This window comes from Barbus barbus, assembly GCF_936440315.1.
Source record: "Barbus barbus genome assembly, chromosome: 46".
NCBI lineage: Eukaryota > Metazoa > Chordata > Actinopteri > Cypriniformes > Cyprinidae > Barbus > Barbus barbus.
Window position 1 is genome coordinate 16,776,658 of NC_136724.1, and position 12,555 is coordinate 16,789,212.

Here is a 12,555-nt window from a genome sequence, read left to right on the forward strand (position 1 = left end):
AAGAACACTTCACTTTTAGTCTATTCATGTGAATATAGAGATGTGAAATTACTTTTAATATAAGAGATTTTTGAACACAAGCATGCTTACACACACACACACACACACACACAGACATTTGCTCATTAGGACAAAGATCAATGTTGAGGAAGTTACTTTGAAACTGTTTGGCAAGATATACAAGCTGCTTATAATTACAATTAGTTAAGCTACAGTCAAACTACACACTGCTAACAAAAGGTTACCATTACATATTCACTCAAAAGTTTGGGGTTATTAAGATTTTTCATATGCATATGTTTTCTCAAGATGTCATGTGCTCACCAATATGTTTATACCTGTATATATGTGCTTTTAATATTTTGTGATGTTTTTTGAGTATTTTGGGTTTGATCTTTTTTACTTCATCATATATTTGACCCTGGACCACAAAACCAGTCACAAGGGTCAATGTTTCGAAATTGAATAAATATGCTTTCCATTGATGTATGGTTTGTTAGGATAGGACAATATTTGGCCGAGATACAACTATTTGAAAATCTGGAATCTGAGGGTGCAAAAAAATCTGAATACTGAGAAAATCACCTTAAAGTTGTCCAAATGAAGTTCTAAGCAATGTATATTACTAATACAAAATTAAGTTTTGATATATTTACAGCAGGAAATTTACAAGATATCTTCATGGAGCATGATCTTTGTGCATTGTAGCTTTAAAAGTGCTATATAAATAAAATTGTACTTTACTTAAAAAAAAAATAATATATATATATATATATATATATATATATATATATATATATATATATATATATAAAATGTGTTATTATTTTTATTTTTTGATGGCAAGCTGAATTTTCAGGAGCCATTACTCCTGGCTTCAGTGTCACATGGTCCTTCAGAAATCATTCTAATATGTTGATTTGGTTCTCTCAAGAAACATTGCTTATCAACATCAACAATATTGAAAACAGTTGTGCTTTTTAATATTTTTGTGGAAAATATAACACATAGTACTAGAAAGTTCTAAAAAAACATTTATTTGAAATCAAAATCTTTTGTAAAATTGTCTTAACAGTTACTTCTGATCAATTTAATGTGTGCTTCATAAAAATATCAGTTTATTTATAATAAATCTTACTAACCCCAACCTTTTGAATGTAAGATTATATATTAATTACATAATTATATATCTTATATTAAATAATTACTAATTATCAGAACTGATTTATTTTTACTATTGGGCAGATATATTTACACTAGATTTTTTAGGTTAATAATTAAATTTAAAACATAATGATAAACCGCAGTAATTAGCACAATCATCTGTAGCACAATACAATCGTTTGTGATCTTACCAGACCATCTGAAGGTTTAATATTAGCTAGTTGAACCACCTCCAGATGTGCCGACTGGGAGACCAGGGGGTCTGATGACAGTGAGATGATGTGGTCACATACTCCAGACAATGTCTTACACTTGAGAGAGAAAAAAGAGAGCAAAAGCATATCAATTATTTTCTGCACAGATATGCTGCACTGAGCGGACATTTATTAGATATAACTCAACATCATAGATATGATCAAATTTAGGTTGAATGTCCCGTGACCACAGAATGCATCTTTAACTGAAGTCAATATTCAGCTTTTGTGGGGCACAGTTTTCATAAACAGGTGCAGCTTTAGTTATGCCAAAAAAGACTAGGACTAAAGCTATGAGTTGGTCAGGTATGGGGATAATTTGGAAAATGTGCTTTATTAATTGTCAGGAAGTTGAGTTTCATCCTGGTTTAGAAGAGTGTTTATCAGTCTTCCCTGTACTCTCACCCCTTTTCGTTCATTATCTCAACAGCGTTATATCAAACTCTCAGCGATTATGATCAGATTTCACCTGTCTGGAATATAGTTCACTCAAGGTGAAGGAGGTGGGAATCGATGTTGTTTCATTTCCTGTTAACCACTGCACTATTCCTCCGCTCTCCACTTTTCTCTCAACAAGCTTTTTACTGAAATGACTGTAAAGTAAATTACAAAACTGCTCAGACATTAAAGAAAATTTTAAAATATAGTAAGCAAGACACTGTTAAGAAAACTACAATACATAATTGGAAGGAAATATACAGTGTCTATGTAATCACAACACAAAACACCTGTCTATCTATCTATCTATCTATCTATCTATCTATCTATCTATCTATCTATCTATCTATCTATCTATCTATCTATCTATCTATCTATCTATCTATCTATCTATCTATCTATCTATCTATCTATCTATCTATCTATCTATCTATCTATCTATCTATCTGTCATTACCATATAGCTATATCTATGTACAGCAGCAACACTATTGTCATGTTACTGTCCTTGAAGTTATGACATTTGAAATTGTACACTATATACCATAATGCTTGGCATTTGTCACTTTGCTCCTGGATTTGCAAAACATGCACCTGGATTTCTCTGCATAGCATGACTGCATATTGTGATTTGTATTTCGTTTTAGGGTTTTGTAGCACTTTAATTCACTTTGTTTTATGGTTTCATCTCTCTCTCTCTCTCTCTCTCTGCTTCTGCTTTCATCTGGTGTCATTGGTGTGTTTGTTTCTCCTCCTACAGTCAGTAGCTGAGGTGGGGTGGTGCTGGGGAATGAAATCTGGTGCTAGCAAGTGCAATGTGTAGGTATTTATAGCTGTGGGACTCAGTGAGAATGACAGCTGTGCCCAGCCCAGCAGTCTGTGGCGACAACAGGACCTGCCACACACACACTGCTGTGTGCGGGTGTGTATGAGACAGGAATCTTACAAAGAGCCTAGCTGTGGCTCTCCTGTGACTGCAAAGGGAACTTCACCTCAGGGCTTGAACTAGTAAAATACATGTTCACAAAATGGTTACCTGAGGACTTTACAGCAACAAATGTAAAACAATGAGATGAGGAATCATGTCTTTCAACTCTAAATTATATGTAGAAAAAATATAATATAATATAATATAATATAACATAATATAATCAGGCCTTAAAAATGCTAGCCTAGTGGGCAAGTGTGCTGACATATAATGCTGTTTCATTACAGGCATCCCAAGTTCTAATCTCAGATCTAGGACCTTTCTCGATCCCGCACCTCTCTCTCTCCCACTTTGCTTCCTGTCTGCTCTCCACTGTCATATCATAATAAGGCAAAGCACCAAAAATAAATCTTAAAAAAAAGGTTCTTATCTGGGAAAAAAAAACTACTAAAGGTAAAAGCACCAAACTGAGACTCATAAATGTACAACAACAACAAAAAAAAATCAATAACAGTAAGAAATAGTGTTATGTGATATTTAATGTAATGCAATGTCTATTTCACTATAAAAAGATCAAGGAGGATTCTTTGTGGCCTAAAATGCAAAGATTTCACCAATCACTACAAAATGATGACTGAAATGAATCACTTTTCTGAATAGTTCAGTGAAAGAAAGCTTTTTATTTCTGCCACTGAATAAAAAAAAAAAAAAAAAAAAAAAAATTAAAAAGGTAATTGTGACTTTTTATCACCCAATTCTGACTTTTTTTTCTCAGAATTGTAAACTCACAATTCTGAGGAAAAAAAGTCAGAATTGCAAAATATAAACTCACAATTGCAAGAAAAAAAGTCAGAATTGCGAGTTTTTATCTCACAATTGTGACTTTATAAATCATAATTTTGACTTTATAACTCGCAATTGTGAGTTTATATCACGCAATTCTGAGAAAAAAAGTCAGAATTGTGAGGTAAAAAGTCACAATAACCTTTTTTTTTTTTCTTTTTTTTCAGTGGCGGAAACGGGCTTCCATACAAAGCATCTATTCTATTCTATTTCACTGTGTGGTCATAAAATTAGTCGTCAAGAGTTTTTATGAATAATTTGGTTTGGAAATGTTTCTGTATTAACTGGCAGGGAGTTCGTTGTATAGAGAAATATTATATTATATTATATTACATTATATTAGAGATTCAAAGCCTAAAAATGGTTCTTTGTTCTTGAGGAAAAAACTATTAGATGAACAACACTTACAGTAACTGAAGCCTTAATTTACAACTAACTTGTAATGGTGATATAGTGCAATCTAAAAATAGATTTATTTTTACTACAAAAAAGATCAAGGAAGGTTCTTTGGGGCCAAAAATGCAGGCACTACTGAATGATGACTCAAAAGTATCTGGTTGGTAAATGGTAATCCTCACGGTACTTCCTGTAAATGAAGAAATGGGGGCAGAGCGCACAGGAGAAACATTAGAGCTTATTATCAGCCTCATATTGCAGCATAAACCAGAAGAGAAACACTTACCACATGGAGGATCTTATTTTCAGTTTCATAGACGGTGCAGTCCTGCAAAGATGAAAGAGTAAGATATTACTGTCATTTTAAACAGTTTAGGCCTCTCACGTACACGCTCACCCACACAGAGCGCTTGAGAAAACATTTACTGAGCAAAGTATCTCTGCAGATGGGATAATCTACCAAACAGCTGGGTCACTGTGTTCAGAAATGTCTCTCTCTCTTTCTCTCTCTCAGATGCTGATCTAATATAGGAAGGTTGAACAGAGGAGAGCCCCGGGCTCAATTTAACATTCAGGCTCTGATGGAGACATTTCAAGGAGCTACTGAGATTCCCGCTGGGGGCCAGGACTGCTGTGAAAGTTCATGGAGAAATAGCAAACCTGCAGTGTGACTGTGTTTGTGCAGGTGTCATATAAGATACATACAAGCGGACAAACTTCTACAGTTATTTGCTTGTCCATTGGTCACAAACATCAATTTCATGAAGTACATTGATTATTATTAACTACCATAATCTGATGCTGGAAGTGTCTTCGTTGGAAATTCATTGGGCAGTAAAACAATTGTAAATTTTAAACAACATTTTTATTTCCAATGAAAATATATCCATTAATATAAAAACTGCTCCTAATTGGGTATTTTAGAATAACAATTCTGTATTTTTTTTATGATTTCTATTTCAAATTATTGATGTTCTTTAGAAATTTCTATTTCTATTTCTAAATTCATTGCGTTTTGCACAAAATATAAAGGAGCACAACTATTTTCAACATTGTTGATAAGAAATCCTTTTTGAGCAGCAAATCAGCATATAAGAACGATCTCTGAAGGACCATGTGACACTGAAGACTGGAGTAATGGCTATTGATTTCTATAAATCAATGAAAGCAAGTACTTTTAAATAGTAAACATTTTTTAAGAATATTAAAGATTTTTTAATTTTTTAATGTACGTAATGTTAGTTACTGCTACTGCTACTGTAAATGTTACTGCTACAACAATATGAATATGTTATAAATATATAATATATATATATATATATATATATATAATATACACATATTTGTATAAATATGTGTATGTATATATATATATATATATATATATATATATATATACACTGCCCTCCAAAAGTTTGTAAACGCCCTAGAAAAGTGGGGCTTTGGACAATATTGGCATGAATCCTTTTCAATTTGTGATAATTTTGCACTGATAAGGGACAACACAAACAACGAAAACATATTTTATTACATAAACAGTTTATACATAGAAAAAACTTTTTCGATTAATCAAAATATCCACCATTAGTGGCTATTACAGCTCTGCATAATCTGGGCATCCGAGCTGTCAGTTTATTCAAACATTGACTTTGAATTGGCAATAAATTGTTGAAGCTACAGTATTAAGGTGTGCTGACCCAAAAACTTTTAAAACCTGGGCCAAGTTTAAACCAGTAACCAGGCATCAAACCTGGCAAAGGGGCATGTCTGACTTTAACATGTATGTATTGCATTATTATGTTTTATTGCTGGTCTTCAATGATAATGTCAAGTTACTTTAACGTATTTGCACCAAAAAATTATAAGGATTTATGCTGATATCGTCCAAAACCACACTTTTCCAGGAGTGTTTCCAAACTTTTGGAGGGCAGTGTACATATATATACAGTTGGGCAAAAAAGTATTTAGTCAGCCACCAATTGTGCAAGTTCTCCCACTTAAAAAGATGAGAGAGGCCTGTAATTTTCATCATTGGTACACTTCAACTATGAGAGACAGAATGGGGGGAAAGAATCCAGGAAATCACATTGTAGGATTTTTAATGAACTTATTTGCAAATTATGGTGGAAAATAAGTATTTGGTCAATAACAAAAGTTCATCTCAATACTTTGTTATATACCCTTTGTTGGCAATGGCAGAGGTCAAATGTTTTCTGTAAGTCTTCACAAGGTTTTCACACACTGTTGCTGGTATTTTGGCCCATTCCTCCATGCAGATCTCCTCTAGAGCAGTGATGTATTGGGGCTGTCGCTGGGCAACACGGACTTTCAACTCCCTCCAAAGATTTTCTATGGGGTTTAGATCTGGAGACTGGCTAAGCCACTCCAGGACCTTGAAATTCCTTGAAATTCCTTCGTTGCCCGGGCGGTGTGTTTGGGATCATTGTCATGCTGAAAGACCCAGCCACATTTCATCTTCAATGCCCTTGTTGATGGAAGGAGGTTTTCACTCAAAATCTCACGATACATGGCCCCATTCTTTCTTTCCTTTACACGGATCAGTCGTCCTGGTCCCTTTGCAGAAAAACAGCCCCAAAGCATGATGTTTCCACCCCCATGCTTCACAGTAGGTATGGTGTTCTTTGGATGCAACTCAGCATTCTTTCTCCTCCAAACACGACGAGTTGAGTTTTTACCAAAAAGTTCTATTTTGGTTTCATCTGACCATATGACATTCTCCCAATCCTCTTCTGGATCATCCAAATGCTCTCTAGCAAACTTCAGACGGGCCCGGACATGTACTGGCTTAAGCAGGGGGACACGTCTGGCACTGCAGGATTTGAGTCCCTGGCGGCGTAGTGTGTTACTGATGGTAGCCTTTGTTACTTTGGTCCCAGCTCTCTGCAGGTCATTCACTAGGTCCGTTGTTGTGATCATTTTGACCCCACGGGGTGAGATCTTGCGTGGAGCCCCAGATCGAGGGAGATTATCAGTGGTCTTGTATGTCTTCCATTTTCTAATAATTGCTCCCACAGTTGATTTCTTCACACCAAGCTGCTTGCCTATTGCAGATTCAGTCTTCCCAGCCTGGTGCAGGTCTACAATTTTATTTCTGGTGTCCTTCGAAAGCACTTTGGTCTTGGCCATAGTGGAGTTTGGAGTGTGACTGAGGTTGTGGACAGGTGTCTTTTATACTGATAACGAGTTCAAACAGGTGCCATTAATACAGGTAACGAGTGGAGGACAGAGGAGCCTCTTAAAGAAGAAGTTACAGGTCTGTGAGAGACAGAAATCTTGCTTGTTTGTAGGTGACCAAATACTTATTTTACAGAGGAATTTACCAATTAATTCATTAAAAATCCTACAATGTGATTTCCTGGATTCTTTCCCCCCATTCTGTCTCTCATAGTTGAAGTGTACCTATGATGAAAATTACAGGCCTCTCTCATCTTTTTAAGTGGGAGAACTTGCACAATTGGTGGCTGACTAAATACTTTTTTGCCCAATTGTGTGTATATATATATATATATATATATATATATATATATATATATATATACATACACACACACACATATAGGTGCATCTCAAAAAATTAGAATATCGTGAAAACGTTCATTATTTTTTGTAACTAAATTGTGGAAAAAAGTGAAACTTTCATATGTGATGCGATCTGGGAAAACCCGTCGGATGTCGCACTGGGACGTTTTCAGGAAATTCAAAAAATAGGTAGAATGTCATGTTTTGTCAAAATTAGGTTTTCGTTAAATTATTATTCTATAACATCTTGTCTATCATCTCTGAAAATATCTTGGCAAAATTCACTTTTTTAGTGTAGAATAATAGCGATTTATTGCAGCAAGCAGAAAAGAGTCTTTATGAACGTGCTGTAGATGTGCTTTCTCTTAACACCATATAAACAGTTAACCTATCCAATCAAAATAAGCCACGTCACATATATAATAAAGGTGTATCAATGTAAATTTCCCACCAGTCCTGTGTAAACTACGGCACGCAAATTAATTAATTTATTTATTTTGAATAAATGAGTGAGATGGCGGAGCGAAAGAAAACAATGCAGTCTGAAGTAACTGCTCAACTAAATGATCTTGCTCATCTCAGTCTGCTCGAACTTGCCATTGTCAGTGCCATAAAACGATGTTATAATGGACTATTTCACATCCAGAGATGAAGGATTGGATGATGAAGTTACTAAAGAGGAGTCCGATGACAGTCTGTATATGCACAGGTGTGCGAACAGTTAAGCTGCGCTCACCTTTCTGAGGTACACTATTCGTGCTATCTAGGGGTGATCAAAAGTTCAGAGACTATGCCCATGATAAACAACGGAAAACTGTACTCTTTAGGGTAATGTTAGTCTGTTTGTGTAATGATGCAGTATAGAGCTCTTTACAGACAGCTCTCTTTAAACCCGTGAAGTGAAACCCATCTCACTTTAAACCCGTTTTTCTCAAAATTAATTAATTCCTGAAAATCATAGCTATCAGCCAACTGCAGATAGCCATAACTTTCGTTACAGTCAAGCTATGGACAAAATAAAAATTTATGGAAAGGGCTTGAACCCAGCTTTCATTTGATATAAAACCTATAAAAGGAAAAATGTCAAGGTGTTGGGTTTTCCTAGATCGCATCACATATATTCTAGATTCATTACATGTAAAGTAAAACTTTTCAAAGGTTTTTTGTTTTAATTTTGATGATTAGAGCTCACAGCTCATGAAAATCAAAAATTCAGCATCTCAAAATATTAGAATATTTCCTAAGATCAATCAAAAAAGGATTTGCAAAACAGAAAAGTTCAAGTTCTTTAAAGTATGTTAATTTATGCACTCAATACTTGGTCGGGGCTCCTTTAGCAAAAATGACAGCATCAGTGAGGAATGGCATGGAAGCGATCAGCCTGTGGCACTATTGAGCCTTCAGCTCGGCTGTATTGTTGGATCGACTGTTTCTCATCTTTCTCTTGAAAATATCCCACAGATTCCATATGGGGTTCAGGTCATGTACGTTGGCTGGCCAATCAAGCACAGTAATATCATGGTCAGCAAACCACTTGGAAGTGGTTTTGGCACTGTGGGCAGGTACTTAAGTCCTGCTGGAAAAGGAAATCAGCATCTCCATAAGCTTGTCAGCAGATAGAAGCTAAAGCCCCTTTCACACAGAGATTCCGGAAAATACACGAGTAATGTGTTCCGGCAATTGTTCCCGGATCGTTAGATTTTGGTTCATTCACACTGCCAGTGATTTTCCGGAATCTGTGTGTGCGTTCACACACAACCCATAAAGATCCCGTAAAGACACGTGACATTTCATGTGACGTGTATAATGCGCCGCGCACCATTTCACTAAACTGGCGAACGATTTCAGCTTCAGCGCGGATAGTGAGGAGCTCCGATCGCTGCTTCATTCCAGTTTACACATTTTTCGTTGTGTGAATGTTGATCTGCCTTCAAAACACCCGGTAAAAGAGTCGCATGATAACACGCGTCATCAGCCTTTACGGCATTGATCCGGCATTGTTCACACAGCGCTCGTTCCGGGACTGAACCCGGCAATGTTACTAGGTCCCCAACCCGGGATTGATCGCAGAATCAATCCCGGGACGTGGTTGCGTTCACACAGAAGGCACTCCGGCAATTTTCCGGGACCAATGTGCAGTGTGAAAGGGGCTATAAAGTGCTCCAAAATCTCCTGGTAGACGGCTGCATTGACTTTGGACTTGATAAAACACAATGGACCAACACCAGCAGACGTCACGGCACCCCAAATCATCACTGACTTCGGAAACTTCACACTGGACTTCAAGCAGCTTGGATTCTGTGCCTCTCCAGTCTTCAGACCTTGATTTCCAAATTAAATGCAAAATTTACTTTTATCTGAAAAGAGGACTGTGGACCACTGAGCAACAGTCCAGTTTTTTTTTTCTCCTTAGCCCAGGTAAGATGCTTCTGTTGTTTTTTTCTGTTTCAGAAGTGTCTTGGTAGCCCTGTTCCTGAAGACTTCTGAGCATGGTGACTCCTGATGCACTGACTCCAGCTTCAGTCCACTTCTTGTGAAGCTCTCCCAAGTGTTTGAATCGGCTTTGCTCGACAGTATTCAAAAGCTTGCGGTCATCCCTGTTGTTTGTGCACCTTTCCCTACCCAATTTCTTCCTTCCAGTCAACTTTGCATTTAATATGCTTCGATACAGCACTCTGTGAACACCCCTTTCAGCAATGACCTTCTGTGACTTACCATCTTTGTGGAGGGTGTCAATGAGTGTCTTTTGGACCATTGCCAATTCAGCAGTCTTCTCCATTATTGTGGTTTCAAAGAACAAGAGATACCCAGAATTGTTACTGTAGGAATGGTCATTTAATGAAACTCAAATGTAAATATTCTAATATTTCGAGATCCTGGATTTTTAACTTTCACAAACTATAAGCTCTAATCATCATTGTGTTTTGCATATATATATATATATATATATATGCAAAACACAATATTCTAAATACATAACAAATAAAAGTATGTAATTGATACAGAGCAATTAAATCTATTTATTTTTAATCAAATGAGGACAATTATCTTTGGCTGAAGGCACAATGCAATGTGCAGCAGTTTAGTAGTTGATTATAATGGAAGTGACATTTGACATTTTACTGAATAAGGCATAATGTAGTGCTGTTGTGAAGCAGGTTTTTTTCTTGTGGGAGCCAAGTAAGTCATTTAATATTCATTTATTCAAGTCATTTAATTAGCAGTCCTGTATTATTTCATAAATGGTCAATGAATCATTTACATTAACCAGGAACATGGTATAGTTTTCTATTCATGGAGCAAATGGTTTTATCATTCAAAAAATGACATTGTGAGGGCATTTGTTCCAAGGACAAACAAACAAGATCATAAACCCTTGTTCCATGTATACAGATAAATTGAGAATTTATGAAATATAAAAGAAGACGTACTGAAGAAACTGATCTCTGGCCATCAGCCATCACCATGGCAACACTCTCTCTGCTTCCTGTATCCATCACTGACCCCCAAACCTAACAATGCCCAGTAGGAGGACATGATTCTCTTTTTCTTTGGTCGTTGAAACTATATGTCTGTTTCTGCAGCATCTTACCAAGAGGGCTTATTTTCTGTCATCGTCCGTCTTTGGTGTTCTCACCTGCACCTCTTCTCTTTCATCACAATAAAGTAATAACCAGCCCTCACACCTGAGACACTCGCACAGCCAAAGCCTTGAGAGAGAGCGAAAGAAAAGAGTGTTCCCAGCAAATGAAAGCACTTTGATTCACTTCCCTTCTGAGCAACCCTGAGCATCTCTGTACTATTCTCCAGTGCTGTCACTCAAGCCATGGATCATCACGCAGGACGCCAGTGTGCATATGTGTGTGTGTGTGTGTGCATGCATGTGTGACTGGAGGCGTGCATAAGACACATGCATTCTCGTGCCACAGTATGGTGTTTGAAGATCACACAAAAAATGAAATTCTGCCATGATTTAATCACTCAACATCTCGCGTTGTTCCAAATCCAAATGACTTTCTTCTTTTACACAAAAGAAGAGTTTTTGAAGAAAATGGACAAGGGACTGGTGCTGTCAAGCTTTAAAATCACAATAAAATTATTATAAAATTGGTTCTTTTTTAACTATATAGTTGCTTTAAAACATAATAATACTTCACAATATTACTATTTTACTGTATTGTTGATCAAATAACTGCAGCCTTGGTGAGTTTTTTCGAAAATAAAAATGTTTTATGTACCAACTAGTGTATTTTAAATTTAATGTTTGTACTGCTATAACTGCATAGAAATATGATTGAAAATAAATAAACAAATAAATAAATAAATACATACATACATACATAAAAATAGTATACCAAAATCACATCACATCAACATATTTTGATATACAAAACACAATTAACACAATGTCAAAAGTTATTTAACGGTTATTTACAGTAGTTTATGGCTCATACTGGCTTAACACGAAACGCAACTGACCCGTTCAAGACCCAGAAAGTCGTGGTACTCTCGTGAATATGCATCGAAGACTGACAAGGAAGAGAAGACATTATTGAATAGTCCTTATTTTTGTTTTCTTTGTGCGCAAAAAGTATTCTCGTAACTTCATAACATTACGGTTGAACCACTGATGTCACATGGACTATTTTAAGGATGTCCTTACTACATTTATGGGCCTTAAACATAGTTGCACTGCTGTCTATGCAGGGTCAGAAAGCTCTCAGATTTCATCAAAAATACTGTATCTTAATTTGTGTTCCGAAGATGAACACAGGTTTTACTGGTTTGGAACAACATGATGGTGAGTAATTTTCGGGGGTTTTTTCATTTTCGGGTGAACTATCCCTTTAAAATTTTGGTCTGTTTAACACAAACCTTTAGTATTGCTTTGGACACTTGGAATATATGTGCACAAGTCATATGGACACTTCTGTGTTGGGTTTTTTTTTACATTATTTTACAGCTTGGAGCAGCCACAGACCTTTCACTTTCA

The 12,555-nt window shown here is 36.1% G+C and overlaps 1 protein-coding gene across 1 annotated transcript in view; it reads right to left on the reverse strand.

Annotated features, from left to right (window-relative positions):
- The window catches only part of LOC306864726 (connector enhancer of kinase suppressor of ras 2-like), a gene marked incomplete at both ends in the record, with an annotated part of 78,620 nt that overhangs the window by 32,408 nt on the left and 33,657 nt on the right, over window positions 1-12,555 (reverse strand). The window contains 2 exons of the mRNA XM_079408918.1: window positions 1,356-1,475; window positions 4,309-4,350. Coding sequence (XP_079265044.1) covers window positions 1,356-1,475; window positions 4,309-4,350 — 162 coding nt within the window. The remainder of the gene's footprint in view (window positions 1-1,355; window positions 1,476-4,308; window positions 4,351-12,555) is intronic.